General features: G+C 37.3%; 1 protein-coding gene and 1 pseudogene across 1 annotated transcript; one reads left to right on the top strand and one right to left on the bottom strand.

Moving 5' to 3' along the window:
• The first annotated feature begins 42 nt into the window (after nucleotides 1-42).
• Nucleotides 43-12,212, top strand: NDUFB5 (NADH:ubiquinone oxidoreductase subunit B5). The gene is made up of 6 exons (XM_004424703.3): nucleotides 43-232; nucleotides 6,697-6,785; nucleotides 7,848-7,914; nucleotides 8,716-8,777; nucleotides 9,838-9,944; nucleotides 11,982-12,212. The coding sequence occupies exons 1-6, from the start codon at nucleotides 109-111 to the stop codon at nucleotides 12,100-12,102; spliced, it is 570 nt and encodes a 189-aa protein (XP_004424760.1). The 5' UTR covers nucleotides 43-108; the 3' UTR covers nucleotides 12,103-12,212.
• A 6,156-nt stretch (nucleotides 12,213-18,368) lies between these two features.
• Nucleotides 18,369-19,117, bottom strand: LOC147915191 (large ribosomal subunit protein uL10 pseudogene; annotated as a pseudogene).
• Between the last annotated feature and the right edge of the window lie 385 nt (nucleotides 19,118-19,502).

Below are 19,502 nucleotides of genomic sequence, written 5' to 3'. Positions count from 1 at the left end.
TGGCTTTGCCCTCACGCAACATGGCCACCTTCCGCCTTCGCGCTCGTTGGTAAATTGGCTCTCTCGGCTCCCGTTATCCACCCGGGTTTTGTATTGCCCGCAGTAGCCATGGCGGGCATGAGTTTATTGCAGAGGGCTGCGGTCACTGCGGTGGCCTCTCTATCTGGTCGCCGCCTTGGCTCTCGACTTGGATTCGGGGGCTTCCTCACCCGTGGCTTTCCGAAGACTGTCGGTGGGTGCTGGTTTTGGGAGAAAGTGCACTCAGGAGTTGCGGGGTGAAGGAAGGAGGACTGTTCCCGGGTGACCTTGGTGGGATTTGGAGGGAGCCGGAAGAAATTGCGGGCGTGGGGCTTCAGAGAGACAGAGCATGGGCTACCTGAGGAGATTGAGGGTTTTCCTAAAGTAATCAAATCGATCGGGTTTAAATTATTAATTAGCATTTGTGAAACACTTTGCCATTCAGCCATCCCAACTGGTGATAATTTGCGGATGAAACTGAGGTTAGAAAGGCATAGAGGTGAGACCCATGTTTCTCAGGCACCGGATTCTTTGCACGTTCCACCTGCATGAGGTTCTAGTCCCGCAAAATGGAAAGTCACGTTGCTGAGGAGCCCACTGATGCTAAGTAGTATGTAGACAGGTGGAGAGGCTCAGGGCTAACTCATCCAGTAGGGGCAGTGCCTACATGATACTTTTAGGGGTCCACGAAAATGTTTTCTTTTAAAATCAGAAAAAAACCTATAATGTTAAGGAATATGGGATAATGGATCCAGCCTGCATTGTATTCGTTTTATGTCAACCCAGTCATAAATAATAATTTTTAATGTTTTCTTGGCGAGGAAAAGACTCATGAAAGAAAAGACCTTAGATCCTAGGAAGGTCATAATGCACTGACGGGAGGGCCATTTGGAGCCCATAGGAGACTGGGTTGAATTCTAGGGAAATAAGTAATCATAATAGCAAAGCATCAAATGCTTTGTATTCAGTCTATTTTATTCTTTCCAAGACTCTGCAAAGTAAGTACATTATTATCCCCATTTTACAGATGAGGAAACTGTGACTCAAGTATTACAAAAATAATGTGCTACTGTACTAAATTTAATAATAATAATGGCAGCTAGCATTTATTGAGGACTTATTATGTGCCGTGCACCATTCTAAGATTTTAAAGGTATTACTTCATTTAATCCTCTTGATCAAAGATATACTTCTAAGCTGTTTGCCCTATGCAATACAAGTATGTGGAGAGGAAGTAAAATTGACTTTAAAGCCAAAAAAGATCTTCTTCAACCTGAAAATATCTTTTTCTGTTTACTCCTCTTGCCTTTTCCCAATTTAATTTGAATTATGTCACTTCACATTATGAGGCATTGTACATAAGGACTTGCTGGAAAAATGATGGAAAAGGACCAGTGGTATTCAACAGAGTTTCAGCAGGAATTTGAACCTGTTAAAAAGCTACATGTGGGGCTGGCTGGGTGGCGTAGTGGATAAATTCTCGGGCTCTGCTTCAGCGGCCTGGGGTTCGCTGGTTTGGATCCTGGGCATGGACCTACACACTGCTCATCGAGCCATGCTGTGGAGGCATCCCACATACAAAATAGAGAAAGATTGGCACGGATGTTAGCTCAGGGCCAATCTTCCTCACCAAAAAAAAGCAACATTTGCTAACATTCCTTGATAAAATCCCCTTGTAAGCCATTTATGATTACAAAAATCCTCCTCTTCAAATATTCCTCTGGATAGTATTTAATCAGGCCTAGCTGGAGATAAACTGAGGTAAAATTTCACCCCCAGATCCTCTTTATACACTGTTCTCCATTCTTGGAAGTCCAGAACAATAATTACAGAGAATCTATTCCTTTCCACTAGAAGCAGGAAAGAAGCTGTTAGTTCTACTGAAGGTTACTGTGTTTCAGCTGTGTACCTGCTCTCAGAGGTATTTTGCATGTGAAGCCTTATCTGTCGCGGTGGAATGAAAGGTTTTAATCTGTTATTGTTTATGTCTGCTACTACAAGAATGTAAGATCCAGCAAAGTGGAGAACCTTGTCTTGTTTGTTTCCTCTGGAGCTAGACTGCCTAGGTTCAAATCCTGTCTCCAGAGTTTAGTACCGGTGTGACCTTGGGTCATTACATCTTGGAAGCTAAGTGGAAAGCACTTTAATTACTCAGAACCTGCAATTCTTCATTTTTAAAAAAGAGGATGTTTATTATAAGTGTGCTTATATTCTGTTGACTTGACAGGGCAATAAAGTAAAACTAATCTCTTTCCTATTGACAAGTATTTATAACCCTGAAATGTATTTCTGCAGAATTTTTCATCTTTCTGGAAATGTCATTTTGAAATGAACTTGTCTCTTACCATAAGAAAAGTAAAAAAAAGAGAGAGAGAAAGAGGATGATAATTTTAACTTACCTCATAAGGTAGTTGTGAATAGTGAGTGGGAAAAATCTACAGCACCTGACATTAGCCTTCTGCAGGGCCCTGTGGCCACACTTTTCTTAAACATTTACTACTGTCATGTTATCTTCATTCACCCTAAGTGAAAACTTTTCTCAGAAAATAAGCAGATAAAAGTATTCTATTTAATTAAATTATTTATTAAATGTCAAATATCAAGTGATTCCAGAATAGGTTAAGTTCTCCCCTCAGCTGTGGGGAACTTTAATGTTGAAGACTGATGTGTGCATATTATGGTTTAAAAAAACTGAGAGGAGTATTAAAATGATTATATAGACAAAGTGGTGTGGAGTTAATTCAGACATGGAAGATGGGGCGTTTTAACTGGATTCTGGGGATAGTTTTAACAGGTGCAATTGGCAGATAAGTAAAGGATATGTTTTCTAATATATCTGAATATGGGGCTCTTGGGATATGTAGGTGTTGAGAGAGAAGGCTAAAAAAAGGAAGTTGGGACCAAATTGGGGGAAGGGAGGACTGAATGCAAAGCCAAAGTATCTTAACTATTTTGTAGACAGCAGTGTTTTAGCCGAAGAGCGACATCAGTAGTGTGTTTTAGGAAGATGCTTCCAGGGGCCAGCCCAGTGCCATAGTGGTTAGGTGCATGCGCTCCGCTGTGGCGACCTGGGGTTCGGATCCTGGATGCACACCAATGCACCGCTTGTGAAGCCATGCTGTGACGGCGTCCCATATAAAGTAGAGGAAGATGGGCACGGATATTAGCTCAGGGCCAGTCTTCCTGAGCAAAAAGAGGAGGATTGGCAGATGTTAGCTCAGGGCCGATCTTCCTCACAAAAAAAAAAAAAATAGGAAGATGCTTCTGCATATTGGATGACTTATAGGGGATGTCGATTACTTAACCCAGTGAGATAAAGAGGACATGGAAAGAAATGGAAAGTTTGAATTTTAGAATCAAGAGGCCTTGACAACTGATGAATGAGGGGTAAGTGCAAGGAAGATGACAGACTTTTAGCTTGGATAATTGAGTTGGTGGTGCCATTAACTGGGAATAGTCTGAGAATGGGAAAGAAAATGACCAATTTTCGGGCTGGCCCCGTGGCTACTGGTTAAGTGTGTGCGCTCCGCTGCTGGCGGCCTGGGTTCGGATCCCAGGCGCGCACCAACGCACCGCTTCTCTGGCCATGGTGAGGCCGCGTCCCACATACAGCAACTAGAAGGTTGTGCAGCTATGACATACAACTATCTACTGGGGCTTTGGGGGAAAAAAATTAAATTAAATTAAAAAAAAAGGAAAATGACCAATTTTTGATTGTTGTCTTGGAGACTCAAAGAAATCCTACATTGTCTTATTTGATCCTCACAAATATCACAGTTTTCAGAAACAGAACTTTCTGGAGGTTATTTGCATTTAAAAAAATTGGTTATTGAAACCTTAGTTCCACATAATTAATGAATACCTAATTGAGAAATTCCAGGCTTTAGAGAGTGGTAAAAGATACCTATTTTGGAGGCAGGAGGATCTGAGTTCCAGAAATCCTGGCAGTCATCTGTTGTTCAGCTAATGTTCACTCTAATATTTTTAGATTGTGTCGGGGAAGAAGGAGAATCCCCCTCCGCCTTTTCCCTTAAGGTTCTTCTGGCTGGCCAAATAATTAAAAAGACAGGTTAGGGCCGGCCCTGTGGCTTGGTGGTTAAGTGCGCGCGCTGCGATGCTGGCGGCCCGGGTTCGGATCCCGGGTGCGCATTGAGGCACCACTTCTCTGTCCAGCCTGAGGCCGAGTCCCACATACAGCAACTAGAAGGGTGTGCAGCTGTGACATACAACTATCTACTGGGGCTTTGGGGGCAAAAAATCAATAAAATCTTAAAAAAAAAAAAAAAAAAGACAGGTTAGCAGGAGAAAATAGTACCAAATTTAATAACGTGTATACATGGGAGAAACCAGGGAAACTGAGTTTCTCAGCACAATAGCAGAGATTCTTATCTTAAATACCATCTTCAGCCAAAGACAAAGGAGGTTCTTGGGGGTGGGGGGAGTCAGTTATGGGAGATTACCAGAAAAGCACAGTAAACAAGAGTAAGGTTATTATGCAGATTTAAGGCCTCACCTTTCACACTGATAAGTTTTTAGAGATGAGGTCATCCCCCCTCTTCCCAGTACAGAGAGGGAGATACCTTTACAAATGGCAATTTCCCTTGTAAATGTAAATATTTGTCTGGCAACTCCTAGCAGGGCCACCTAGAGAATGTGGCCAGCAAGAGACAGAATTTTTGATAAGAGGGCCCTGTTGGTGCCTTTCTATTGTAACATCTATTTTAAATTATATTACGGCCATCATATGACAGTAACTCCTTCCTGGAACAGGTCTTCTATGTTAAATTCTTTAGGCAGTTAGTGGGGGAGGTCAAATGTCCGTCAGAGAAAACAATCAAGGTAAAGAGACATATTTCAGGTTGGCCAAATCTTGATCTCCCACAATTGTAAGCAGATTGCCCTATTATATCAAAAACAAATCATGAAGTCTCAAAATATTTGCAGAGAGTTTAGTGCTGTGAAGTATACTTTAGGACAGTTAATAGTAATAACAATTATCTAGCACATTTAATGACATGAATAATTGTTTTACAATAGGGTGCAGTAGTTCCCCCTTATCTGAGGGGAATACATTCCAAGACCCCCAGTGGATGCCTGAAACCATGAATAGTACCAAACCCTGTGTATACTATGTTTTTTCCTATACATACATACCTATGATAAAGTATAATTTATAGATTAGACACAGTAAGATTAATAGCAATAACTAATGATAAAATAGAACAATTATAACTATATTTTAATAAAAGTTACCGTAGATCTTAGCAACCTCAGCATGTGATTTTTTTTCTTCCCTTAAGTCGAGAACTTTCACCTTTTCACTTAAAGGAAGCACTTTACTGCTTCTCTTTGGCTTATCTGAATTGCCAGCATCAGTACTCTTGCACTTTGGGGCCATTTTTAAGTAAAATAAGGGTTACTTGAACACAAGGACAGAGATACTGTGACAGTTGATCTGATAACCAAGACAGCTATTAAGTGGCCAATGGGCGGGTAGTGTATACAGCATGGATCCATCGGACTAAGCTGTGATTCAACCTGGGACGGAGAGGGACGATGCAAGATTTCATCCTGCTTCTCTGAATGGCACGCAATTTAAAACTTACGAATTGTTCCTTTCTGGAATTTTCCATTTAATATTTTCGGGCCGCAATTGACCTTGCGTAGCGGAAACCTTGGAAAGTGAAATCGCGGGTAAGGGGAGACTACTGTACAGCAATTCAAAGGTAGGAGAGATCTCATCTCCTTGGGAAGAATGCTGGTTTCTTGGAAGATAAGATGTCATCTGGGCCTAAAGAGCAGACTTCAGGAGAGTGGAGGGCATTCCAGACATTTAAGCTTGATTTAAATAAAGGATAGACATCTTTCTGACATGTGTTTTGACTGAAATTCCTTTAATGGTAAATTAGTTTTTTAATCTGCAGTGACTCCCATGTGAAATTTCCTTGACTGCATTTACACAGCAGAAACATGGTAACCCTCAGTTAGGTCCTTTCCTGCTTCCAGCAGAAAGGGCTTAGAGTGCCTGTAGTGATCCTTCCAGACTTCCAAGAAAGGGAAATAGTATAGAAAGAAGATCCAGAAGTGGAATTTTGCCTCTGTGTATCTCCATTGAAGCTTATTAAATACAATCTGGGGGAGGATTTGAAGAGGAGGAGATTCACAATCAGAAATGGCTTACAAAGGGATTTTTTCAAGATATATTAGTGTTTACTTTTGAACAGGTGCTGCAGATATGTTGAATAAATATCTTTCCACCTATTTTACAGTTAAGTCCCTGACGTATATTGCCTCATTAGATGAAATGGCATAATTTAAATTAAATTTATTTCTTTTGCAGCATTAGCAAATATTTATTATAGAGGTAAACAAAGATAAGTAGCCCACCAAGAGTATCTGACCTCCCTGCCTGCTATAGAAACAAATTCAGTTATTTAGATATTGCTTTAACAATGAATAAAAATGAGGAGAGCTGTAGTTTACAACAGTACATCAGTCTGTTTAAAGATACCCTATCTGCCCTGCCTTTAGTACTCAAATAAAGAAGCATACTTTTTTTATATTAATTCATATTAAATATGTATGCATGTACATTTTCTTACAATCTGATTTTATCTCAGAATGTAGCAGTATACCCATATGAACCTTGTATATAACAGGGTAATTTAATATTTCCAGCTCCTGTGCGACACAGTGGAGACCATGGGAAAAGACTGTTTATCATCAAGCCTTCTGGATTCTATGACAGGCGTTTTTTGAGTTTAATGGTGAGTTAAAAATTTTGTGGAATTAAACTCTTTACATACCAATAGGAATTTTTTTTTGCCTGTTTAGAAAACATCTTTTATTTTATAAAAGATTTTATTTTGTAAATTCATATTTCTTTTCTCAAAAGATATTGAAATTGTGTAGTAAGGTCTAATTTGTTACTGAATTTCTTTTTAAATTAGTGAACATTTCCTTCTTCAAAAAAAGGATTCATCCATATTGGGGGTAAAAATTGAGCCTTTCCTTTCTTCTCAAGATTATGGGGTTTTGAAATATAATCTGTGTTCCCTGCAAAAAAAAAAAAAAAATCTATAAATCATAAAACTTTGAAAACGATTCATTTGGGGATAATTATTTGTATTACTAAAATGTTCTTTAAGTTGCCAAAGAACTCGATGAAAGACTTTAAGTAACTTCACTATTTTGGGATATGATTTTTTTTATTTCTGTCTTGTTCAGGAGCATTGATTTCAGAGACTGAAGCGGGGTACTGATGATATATTTGTAACTTAAGGCTCTATAAGGAAAATTAGAGGCTTAGAGGAGGGAAGATTGTCTGGACTGTCTGCCGCTGTCCTGAAGCTCTGACCCGCTGTTTGAGCACTGGCTGCCGTCTAGACCTTCTCCTGCCTGCCCATTGTGCTTACTGCCCCTCTTCAACCCCTTGGTTGAGCTCCCCCTTTTCTTGTGATGACCAACGCAAACTCTGTGCAGTGGTTGAAATCATCCTAATGTTTTTATGCTTTTCTTCTTAATACAAAAAGTTCTAACTTTTATTGCATTGCTTCAACCAAAAAATGAAAAATCACTTAAATATATATTGTATTATACTTGTACAATTAATCCTTACTTTTTTCTTTCATTTCTGGTGCTAAATATAGGCATCTAAAAGCTAGAGCAAAAGAAAATCACAGAAATAAATAATATGATACTGCATCTCCAATTTGGCAGGTTTATGTTACAAGAAATATAAGGAAGTCATGTCCTGAGGGAAATTTGAGGGTGAGGAAAGAGTTAGGAAATGGTTATGTGAAAACTTTTTTTTTTTTTAATCTTAACAGAAATTTTACATTTTGTTGACTGGGATTCCAGTAGCAATTGGCATAACTCTGGTGAACGTATTCATTGGTAAGTACCACCCCCCGCCACCAAATTGGTAAATTTTTAAAACCTATGTACATTAATAAAAAAAAATTATGGATAGTATAAGGCAAACTTCTTTAAATAATAAAATAAACATAAGCATGGGAATTTATTTTAAAATAACCAAATCTTAATCTGCAATGTTTTTTTTTTTTTTTTCCCTCCAAAAACCTTTAAGGTCACCAACTCTGTAGAGGCCACATAAAAGGCTTCAGAAAGCCTTGTTTTCCTCCTCTTCATTTCCCAAAGCCAGCTTTGACAAGTCTGAATAAGGAAACTAGAAAGAGATAGACGTGGAAGAGAGGCGAAGGGATGGAAGAATTGTTTTATCTATCCTGGAACATAGAGAATTACAATCTTCTGAAAAAGAGTGGAATTGGGAATGACAGTGAACATTAGATTTTCATGGGAAGTTCTGCTCAAAGTCTTTCTAACATCTTGAATATTAAAATGTTTTGTCTAGTAGGTATAGGGAAAACCAGAAGGAATAATGTCTTTTTTTTAATATGTCTTTTATTGTACCTTGATACACCATATGAAAACAAAATGGGGAATACATATAATGCCTATAGACAATGCCTGACACAAAGAAAACATCTAAAAAATATCTAACAAATGAATTGATTTTCAACCAGATTGAAGTGAATTTAAAATATTAGATAACTTCATTTGTACAAACAAAAGATCCTTTAAAACCACAAGACTTGGTTTCTTACCTAAAGAGTGAAGAATTAACATTATCAACTCCTGATACTAAAGTTGAACATCGCTATTTTCTCTTATTAGGTGAAGCTGAGTTAGCAGAAATTCCAGAAGGCTATGTCCCAGAACACTGGGAATATTTCAAGGTTGGTGTAGGTCATTGAACGTTACTTTCTGTTAGGTGTCTTTCAGTGCAATGGTTAATGTCTTAATTTAGCAATTATGATAATAGTTTTATATTCGATTTTTGATATCGAGTAGATGATACATTTTGTGCTCACTGTTTATAAGCAACTTCTTTTGGTAATTTTCTTCATTGTTTTATTACTTTAAGCTTTACGGTTTTTTAAAGAAAGACTTTGTAGTGTGTTCTCAAGCTAGCAGAGTAACAGTCAGAATTTATCCTTAGTTCGGTGCCATAGGAAAGATTTTACCAATACTAATGCTAGCTGTCATTTATTGAGCATCTACTGTGTAGCAGGCACTATGATAAGTGTTTTGCAAATATTATCTCATTCCATGTAAAAGGTGCTATTAGTATTCCCACTTTAGAGATGAGGAAACTGAGGCTTAAAAGAGGGTAAGTGACCAGTCCAAGAGATAGGGCCGGTGTTTGAACCAGGCAGTCTTGACTCCACAGCCTGCACTGTTAGTCATTTTACCACACTCACTGCTACTAAAACCCAAAATTAATTCTGTTACTTGTCTTTACAAGTGTTGTATCGAGAATGCATTGATTAGAGTATATCCCATCATGTTTTATTATCTAAATGAATTATATTTTAGAAAAGAAATACTTCATTATTAAATCTTAAGGTAAGCCATACAATTAGTTTATCTTTGCTAACTGATAGAAAGGGCTCCATTTTTGGTTCACTAAACCCTGGGTTTGGCTTTTAAATCTGCCACTTAAGATACTCAGTGTAGTGTAATGGGAAAGAGCATAGGTTTTGGAGTCACACAGACCCTGTTTGAGTCCAGATGCTGCCACGTAGTAACTGTATAACTTTGTGCAATTTGCTCATCTATAAAATGGGGACAAAAATAGTATCCACCCAATGGATTAAAATTATTTGAAATATATATAAAGTAGTTGGCACATTGTAAGTGTTATTGGTTTACCTGAGATGGTCATTTTAAAGAATAGTAAACTGGAATAGCAAAGTACTGTTCAGAAACTAATTTTAAACAAATTTTCTCTTGTAGCATCCTATATCAAGATGGATTGCCCGAACTTTCTTTGATGGTCCTGAAAAGAATTATGAAAAAACACTGGCTATCCTTCAAATTGAAGCTGAAAAGGCTGACTTACGGTAAAAAAAAGGAGGGGGAGGGCCGGGAAGAAAATCCATTCCTGTGGTTGCAAACCACAGGAAAAAATTTAATAAACCTATTTCAATATCTATAATGCTCTATGTAAAAGGAGGACAATGGGGAGAGAATTAGTCTGTCTAGAGTGGAGATTTTGAGTTGGAGACTAGGAGGCTATTAGGAGATAATATCCGACAGATTAAAAGGAATTCTTTTTAAAAATGTCCTACTCTTAAGTGCAAGGCAGTCTTCCTCTTCCCTCCCTCCCCAATTTCTTTTTCCTCCTGCGCCAAGTCTCATCCTTAGAGGTGACCACTATTTAAGGAATTTTTATATATGTTCCTAGAAAAAACTTTATGCATTAAAAAATATATTTTGTATATCATTTAAAAAATATATTAACCCAAATGGAATCCTCTTATAAATGCTGTTCTGTGCCTTGTCTTCATTTCACTTAAATATATCTTGGTGGTCTTTCTATGATAGCATATAACCCATTCTTTTTAATGGCTGCATAATATATTTCACTGGATGGATGTACCTTAATTTTTTTAACCAGTCCTCTATTGTTGGTACTTAGGTTCTTTCCAAGTTTTTTGATATTATACATAGTGCTGTAGTGAATATCCTCATACATATATTTTTGCATGTTTATTCAATGTATCTGGAGTATACATTGTATACAGTATACAGTATAAATTCCTAGCAGTGGCCAAATGTTATATGTTTACATTTTAGATAAATATTGCTAGAAATTTATATAATGTTATAAACCAATGTTACCTCAGTTAAAAAATGTTACCATGTGCTATTGCCCATTTGTAACCAATAAAACTTGTACCAAAAGTCTCACACAGGAAAATTAAATAAATAAATAAATAAATAAAATAGCTTTAAATTAAAAAAAAACAAAAGATAGATCCACAATCACAAAAGTATGTCATCTCTCATAGATAGAGTTAGTGAGCTGGTTAAGGTTAGTAAAGTGAATTCTTAAACTGTGATTAATTTCCAGTCATATGAAAAAGTTAATATGTAGTCTATAAAAATGGAAAGTAAAAGGTTCGATGGAGAGGGACTATTTCAGGAATGTGTGGTAGTTTGTGGAAAGGCTTGGATGTGGAAGAAGGAGAGTATCTTTATACAATACAGATTATACAGTTTGTGAAGAAGGATGAGGACAGGTAAGTAGATCTTAGAGTTGGAGACTGTTTTTCTTAGTCCTGATTTTTCTTTACAAGTATTGATTGTCTGTCTGATGTTGACCAGGCACAGTATGATGCTGGTGGCTGGTGAGTAAGATATCATTCCTGCTCTTGAGAGGTTTTCTGTCCTAATGTGATGGACAGCCAGTATAGATAAGGCATGTGAGCTCTTCCAAGAAGCCTTGTTCATTTTTTTAATTCCTAGCACTGTGGCCATAATGGTAGGCATTGTGTAAGCGACACTGCTCTAACATCTAAAAGGCAGGAAGACAGGCAACGCATTACCACTATTCAAATGAAAGTGATCTGTCCAGACAAAGAGCAGAGACAGGGGCGAGAATCAATCCTCAATTCAAGTGATGTTTTGGTGATTAAAACAGTATTTGATGGCTAACTACATAAGCAAGATAATAAAAGTAAAAAATAAGTCCCAAATTTTGCTTATAGGTGTATATCCGCTATATGCATACACATGGATCTGTGGAGGGACATTATACTTTATATAAAAGCTAAAGACTCTCTAGTGGTTATTTTTTTTTTTTTTTGTGAGGAAGACTAGCTCTGAGCTAACATCTGATGCCAATCCTCCTCTTTTTGCTGAGGAAGACTGGCCCAGGGCTAACATCTGTGCCCATCTTCCTCTACTTTATATGGGACGCTGCCACAGCATGGCTTGACAAGCGGTGCATCGGTGCGCGCCTGGGTTCCAAACCTGCGCGCTTAAGTGCTTCGCCACCGGGCTGGCCCTCTAGTGGTTATCCTTTATGGAGATAATTTATTAAATTTGTAATTGGAAATGCTGGAATCACAGTATTGCTATTCCATTTGTTACAGGTTAAAGGAGCTGGAAGTACGAAGATTAATGCGTGCAAGAGGCGATGGTCCCTGGTATCAATATCCGACTGTTGATAAGGCGCTTATTGATCATTCTCCAAAAGCAACTCCTGACAACTAATCTTTTATTTCTCCAAATAGAAAGTATATTCTCTTTAGGGGAAAATAAATTAATAAATATATTCTGTATTTTTGTTCTGTGTGATGAATAAATGATCTTCCATCGCTCTACTTCTCAATGTTGGTTCCAGTTAAGGCTTTTTCTGTGTGCGTGTGTGTGCGCGCGCACGTGAGGTTTCAGTCTTTTTTTTCAGGTTCATTGAGGTGTAACTGACAAAATTGTAAGATATTTAGTATACATCGGGCCGCCCTGTGGCTTAGCGGTTAAGTGTGCGCGCTCTGCTGCTGGCGGATCCCACATGCACACCGATGCACAGCTTCTCTGGCCACACTGAGGCTGTGTCCCACATACAGCAACTAGAAGCATGTGCAGCTATGACATACAACTATCTACTGGGGCTTTGGGGGAAAAATAGATAAATAAATAAAATTATATATAAAAAAAAAGCACCTGCAAGAGTCCCAGGCTCAAAAAAAAAAAAGTATACATCGTGATGATTTGATATATATAGATATTGTGAAAGGCAGATTAAGACTTTTGATTTGGGGGTTTTGGCTTCCTCTTAAGAAGATTTAAAATATAATTTAAAAAAACTCAAAAATAGGAATTCGTGAACTTGTAAAGGTATAACTTTGAAAGGTTAATGTTTTATTTATCTGACAAATGAAAGAGAAGTCTAGTTATATTAAGTATCAGAGAGTATAGTGGTTCTTACACATGCTTGTATTGTATCTCGATCAACCAGGGGCAACTCGGGATTTTAAATTACACAAATATTGAACCAACTATATAAAACATTAACACTTTAATAAACAATTTTTCAGTGAACAAGTCTCCGTTTATAATATATTTTTTAGCCATATATCGTTCTTTTTAAATACATGCGTTTTTCTTAGATGCAATCTCTAAGATTCCTTAGAGTTCTTTTTTGTAAACACTGGAGAAGTTGTTCCACAAAGTAAAATGATTACTGCAAAGATTATGAAATGTGAGTAAAAGCTAAAATAATGGCTGTCATTTATAAAAGCATTTACTGTCTGCTGAGCACTATGCTAAATAACTGCATTTTTTCACGTTATTTTCAAAATGACATTATGAGGTACTATTACTCTATTTTGCAGATGAGAAATTGAGGCTCAGAGATTTTAAACACGTACTCAATATTTTCAAAAATTAACATTTACACTTCAACTTCCAAAATGACCTTCAGCTTCAAAAATTCATTATTCCCAAACCTATAACAGCCTATCAGCACATTACGACTTTTAGAAGTATGTTCTTATTTCTTCATGAAAGTAAAAATGAACCCAGGTCTCCTAAGACGTAGGTTAGTGGCTCTCCAATATACTATCCTCAGGCCAAATAGAGAAATGAGTTTTGCTATCTAAACATGAAACTAAAAATCAGAGGCCACCATTCAGCGAATACCTTTTGCCCTAAGAGCCTTAAGTGCTCTTGACGATCCAGCCAAGATGGTTTGGGGTGGTTGCATTTTCTTACTTCCCCACGAGAGGGCGACCTCGCCCAGCTACGCCCCGCTTTTGTTCTGGGGATTCCATATGCAGTCTAATTACCACCTCCTAATTCTGCCCAAGAATTTGGGAGAAGGGCATGCTGTCCTTAAGGCCCCTGCTTACACGAACCCTTCAGTTTGTAGGAGAGGGACAAGGAGAATGGAAGCATGTAGGTCTTGTTAGTGGTGATTATAAATGATGCTATATCTTTTATACAGTATATCTGTATTTTTCTACACATAAAGGTGTACTTTTATGTTCAGCTTTTTTAGACTTGACAGGTTACTTTTTGGCATTAGTAGATTTTCATTTTCTCCTTTCTACTATTATAAATGTAAAAAAAACATAGAAAATACGGAGAGTGTTGTGAGAAATACTGATAATCCCACTTACCCACAAAGAAATTTGAGAAATTTCCTTCAGCCTTTGTTTCTTTTTTAACATAACTGGGATCATATATATAAAATGGAGGCTTTTTTTAAAGTTTGAAAGTTTCTTGGAGGGAAATGTTAATAAAGCTAACATATATATGTTTACACTGATTTTTATGTCAACTTTTTCCAATTCAAATATTTAAGCTTATATATTGGTCACTATGATACATACTGGAGATAAAGTGGTCATCACAGTTGACATGATTCCTACAAAGAGTTTACTCGTTAGCACAGACGATAGACATTAACTCAGAAATTACAATGCACTGGGTTTGAGAGGGAAGAACAGGGCACTGTGGTAACCTGTGGGATCCCAAGCAGCGTAAAGGTACGTGGAATGACTAGGCTCATTTCATAGCATCTGGGACGTAATAGACAGGAAAGGTCTGTTGAGTGAATTATACATGGATTTAACACTGTTTTGAGTTATCTTTAAGTTATCTGTTTTCTTTTTTTGCAGTTCTCCAGGGCCCAGCATGGCGTTATAAAAAGGCATGGGCTTGAATTGAGCAGACCTCAGATTAAATCCTGAGCTTGCCTGTTACTATGACAATAATGACGACTACCATCTATTTAGTAGCTGCTACATGGGCCAGACGTAACACTAGGAACTTCGCGTTTACTCTTGCCTTCTATCTCATGTTGAGAAGTTCTTTGAGCTTCTTTGAGCCCTATCTCTAAAATGGGCATTATGTTCTTCATCCCATGTACTGTTGTGAAGATTACTGGGAAAATCACGTACAGTGCCCACTACATTGGTACATAATAAGTGATAAAGGAAGACTTCTCTTTGTCAACTAAAGATTAAAATGGTCCATTCCTTTTTCAAGAAAATTATTAAATATTCCATAATACCTCTGCTTCAGGCCTATTGACTTTATAGAGTAATGGAATTACAGGTAGACCATAGCTAGCGGGCAATGTTTGTTAAAACCACTTCCAAATCATGGAAAAAGTCAAATGTACCAAATTCTTACAATGTAAATTAACTATGCTAGTCTCCTTAGGAACAAGTACGTTCTGCTGGAGATCACAGGAGTTAGCAGTCAATTCCCTGGGCTCAATCTCTTTCCTTATGTCACCATTTCTCAAATTTCAGTCCTTCTCGATTCCAGGTTTCTCTATTTGTGCTTCCATATATGATATATACTTAATATTTTCTATAAATTGAAATTTTTGAACTTAAATTTTTAAAAAGAAATGCTATAGCATGACTATAAGTAGAAAATCAGTCCCTTCTCATAATTAAAAGGTAATCACAAATATAATTATGTATTATATTCTACCTCGATTCTATTGCCTTCCCAAGGCTCTGAGCCTAAGGCCTGGCTCTCTCTTTGTTAAAAAGGAGATTAATGGTGTTAAAAACATACTAGTACCAAATGGAGACTTTCCTCCATGTAATCAAATGGAGAAGTGAAAAGGCGACAATTCTGTCATGATGTGATGAATTATCTCATATCCTCCAGGTACATGTCCACATTTTGAAAAATTTTTGTATATTTCATTAAGATGGCAATTCTTTTGACATTGGAAAACATGGAAATAAACATCCTCTAAAGTATCCAATTATAATTTACCTTAAATAATTCATATTTTCATTTGTTTTCCAAATTATATATTAATTGCTAATGCGTATTGTTTAGAATGATATTTAATTAGTTATCTGAGAGCATAAGTTACTCAGCATTTCCCATCAGAATCCAACCATAGAGAAGTTCTTTTTTGGAGAACATTTGAGCAGAACCTACCTACAATCATGATGTCTTTTCTATTTTTAACCTAATAATCACATATCTAGGGATTTATTCTAAGGAAACAATCTACAAAAATATACTCACACACACCTATGCAGTATGCCAACCAAGAATATATAACCTCAGTCTAATTCAATCCTATCACAAGGAAACACCAGAAAAATCAAAAATGGTAAACATTCCATTAAAAAAAAGCTGGACTGTACTTATTAAAAATGTGAGTATCATAAAAGATGAAGAAAGGCTGTGGAAATATTCCATATAAAAAGAGGATAAAGACACATGCAACTAAATGCAATACCTGGACACTATGCTGTGGTGGAGGGGGAGATGTTATAAAGGACATTATTAGATTGACTGACTAAATTGGAGTACGGAAGGTTGGAGTAGGATTATATCAGAGTGACTGTAAGAAGTTGATAATGCAATATGTTTAGGCAAGAGAATATTCCTATCTTTAGGAAATAGACAAATTTAACAGTAGAAAATAGACATATTTAGGGGTAAAGGTGATGTATGTGATATGATGTAAGTGACTTACCCTCAAATGGTTCAGAAAAAATATCATTTACGTATATATGTGTGTGCATATACACAAATGCGTGCATATACACTCACATACATACCCACATATGTGTGTGTATCCCTCTCACTATACATATATTTAGATCTATGTGTATATATGTGTGTTATGGGCTGACCTGTTTCACTCCAAAATTCATCTATTGAAGTCCTAACCTCCGGTACCTCAGAATATGACTGTATTTGGAGTTACGGTCTTTAAAGAGGTAATTAACTTAAAATGAGGCACTAGAGTGGGCTCTAATTCAATATGACTGGTCTTTTAAGAAGGAGAGATTAGGACACAGACCTGTACAGAGGGAAGACCACGTGAAGACACAGGGAGAAGATGGGCATCTGCAAGCCAAGGAGAGAGGCTTCAGAAGAAACCAATCCTGCTAACACCTCTATCTTGGACTTCTGGCCTCCAGAACTGCGAGAAAATAAATTTCTGCTAAGTCACCCAGTTGTGTACTTTGTTATGGAAGCCCTAGTAGACTAATACAATATGCATATATATATATGCTTATATGTGTGCATATATATATCTGTGTGTATGTGCATATGTGTATGTATGTATATTATACACTCATATATACACACACAGGAGTGAGAGAGCAAATACAAGCAAATGAAGTAAAAGGTTTATAGATAATCTGGGTAAATAGTATGTGGATGTTCCTTGTACTATTTTTATTTTACAACTTTGAAATTACTTTCAAATTTAAAATAATAAATAAGTGATATATAAAAAATAAGTAAATGTACACCATAATTGCAAATGTGAACAAAATTTAAAAGCGAAACAAATAAGATAAAATCATTGATTTAAGGTAGAGGAATTATTTTCCCCCTCAAATATCCAACTTCCTGTGATACTATTTTGTTGTGTTTTACATTGCTTTTTTAACAAATTAAAAGTAGCTACCATTTATTGAGTCCAATATGAGGCAAACACTAATTAAGCAATTTGTATATTTTATCCTATTTATTTTTCACAATAATGCTTCAGGTTAGATTTTACTATCCTCATCATTTAAATAAGAAAAGTGGGGTTCAGAAAGGTTAAATAAAGTCAGTAGCCTAAAGTTACATCTAATAAAAGTTATACCAGATTTTCTAAAGGAATTAAAAGTAAAATAAATAAATAAAAGTACACCAGTCCTGGGGAGGAAGTGACAGGACTAGGCCTTGGTAGGTTGTAAAGTGAGTTTCACTGGGCACATCTCTCTAAGTACCCAGTGCTCTCCTCCTTTCCCTTGGATATGCGCAATTTAACAATCCCCTATTTTTGAACATTTATATTGCTTCTAATCTCATAACTAAATCTTTCCATGCATTCTTAATTGGTTCTTTAAGATAAACTCCTAGAAGGGACATTTTGGCCAAAGAGAAGGTTCTCGGGCTTTTGATGCATCTTCCAAAGTGGCCCTCCTGAAACGTGGTACAATTCACATTCCCATTGGCAGCATAAGAGGGCATCAATTTTCCCAAGCCCTAAAGTCTTAAAATATTCAAGTCTCTTGTCAGCCTGACAGTAGGATTTTGTGACAGACAGTTTCTTTCAACACCCCCGAGGTCTGTGAAAAGTGTAATTCTCAACTTATCATTTCCCATTCAGCACATACCTTATACCGTTTCTCAGCATTCCAGATCTTGGCAACTTGACACTACTAAATTGCTTGACGTACTCATTGAATTGCAATAAAAGATGATTAATGCCAACACAACAAATTTCTTCAGAAAGTAGTCTTCTGTTCCCAGCAGGTATTTTAAAATTTGTCTTTCATTTCTTTGAACATGATAATCATAGTTATTTTATATTCTGTATTGTGAATTTAAATATCTGAAATCTTGCAGATATGTTTTTGTGTATTGGTTGTTTCAGCTGTTTTCACTCATCGTGCCTTGTTTTCTTGTATGCTTGATTATTTTTTTACCGTTAGCTTTTGATTTCCTTTGCATTTGTTTCTGCCAACCATTGCCAGTCTGAAAGTATTTTAAAGATGAAATTGATCTCCATAGACACAGTCTGGTCCCACTTGTACCCATTGATAATAGAGTACCAATCCACAGACAAACTTTGACAGCATTATGGATTCCCTATAGCAAGCAAGAATGTCAAGCATTTTGGGGCTGTAGATTGACAAAAGTGTAGATGCACTTTTGTCAATCACCTGCTGGGTGATGGACCTGAAGGAGAAGGTGAAGATACTCAACATGTTCTGCAATATGGCTTTGCTGTATTCCACTTTGTCTCCAGTTTTAGTCAAGTGCACATCTCTCAGGCTTTCAGTGGTGCCCCTGAGACCTTGGTTGTGATGCCCAAGGCTGAAAGAAGGAAGTCCTCCCAGGTCCAGAGATGTGCTCTGGGCTGACTGTGTGACTTCGCATGGAGCTATGGCATCAACTCAGGCAGTAGCTGGCACCTGTTTGGCAAGGAGTATGTCTCGAATTTCAATGAGTCCTTCTTGGAAAACATGAAGTCCACTTTACCCTGGATATGAGGCCACGGTTTCTCCAGAGCTGGGTTGTTTTCCAGATGCCTTTCGATGGTTTTGCATTTCACTGTGTTCTTCCCCATCAGCACCAGAGCCTTCCCCTAGACCTAGAGGGAAACATGGATCCACTGCGTTTACTTGGAGACCACATTTTCTGCTCCCATAGTAAAATATTTTGGATAATCTTCCCCAAGTTGGATGATTTTTAAGAAGGTTGATTTCCAGGCTGCTACGTCTTCTCTGGACATCATGTCAGTACAGTGGCATTGACCTAAAGATGTTGCAAGATCTAAAGATGATGTCACTCACAAGAATGCCTGGGGAAAGGAAGTGGATTCTTAAAAATTCCCCGTTATGAATCTTGTGCTCCTGGAACCATATCATCACTGTGACTCTAGAGAAAGGGGAAGATTAATGCCACCTTGAAGGTAAGGGAAGTCCTGATGAAACAGGCAAGAAAAGCAAAAACTTCAGATTCTTGGAGGCATGAAGGCAAGGAGGGAGGAAGAAAGGAGGAGGCGGGGGGAGAGAGAGAAAGGAGAAGTCAGACACCAGTATCATTTCGTTTCTACCCACTCGAGGTCAAATGTTTTGGAAGAGGGAAGTGAGAAAGCGGGATAAATGGGCGCTTGC

The sequence above is a fragment of the Ceratotherium simum genome, chromosome 15 (genome assembly GCF_057802395.1).
Source record: "Ceratotherium simum simum isolate JZ-2026a chromosome 15, ASM5780239v1, whole genome shotgun sequence".
NCBI lineage: Eukaryota > Metazoa > Chordata > Mammalia > Perissodactyla > Rhinocerotidae > Ceratotherium > Ceratotherium simum.
This window is presented reverse-complemented; position numbering and strand designations above follow the sequence as displayed.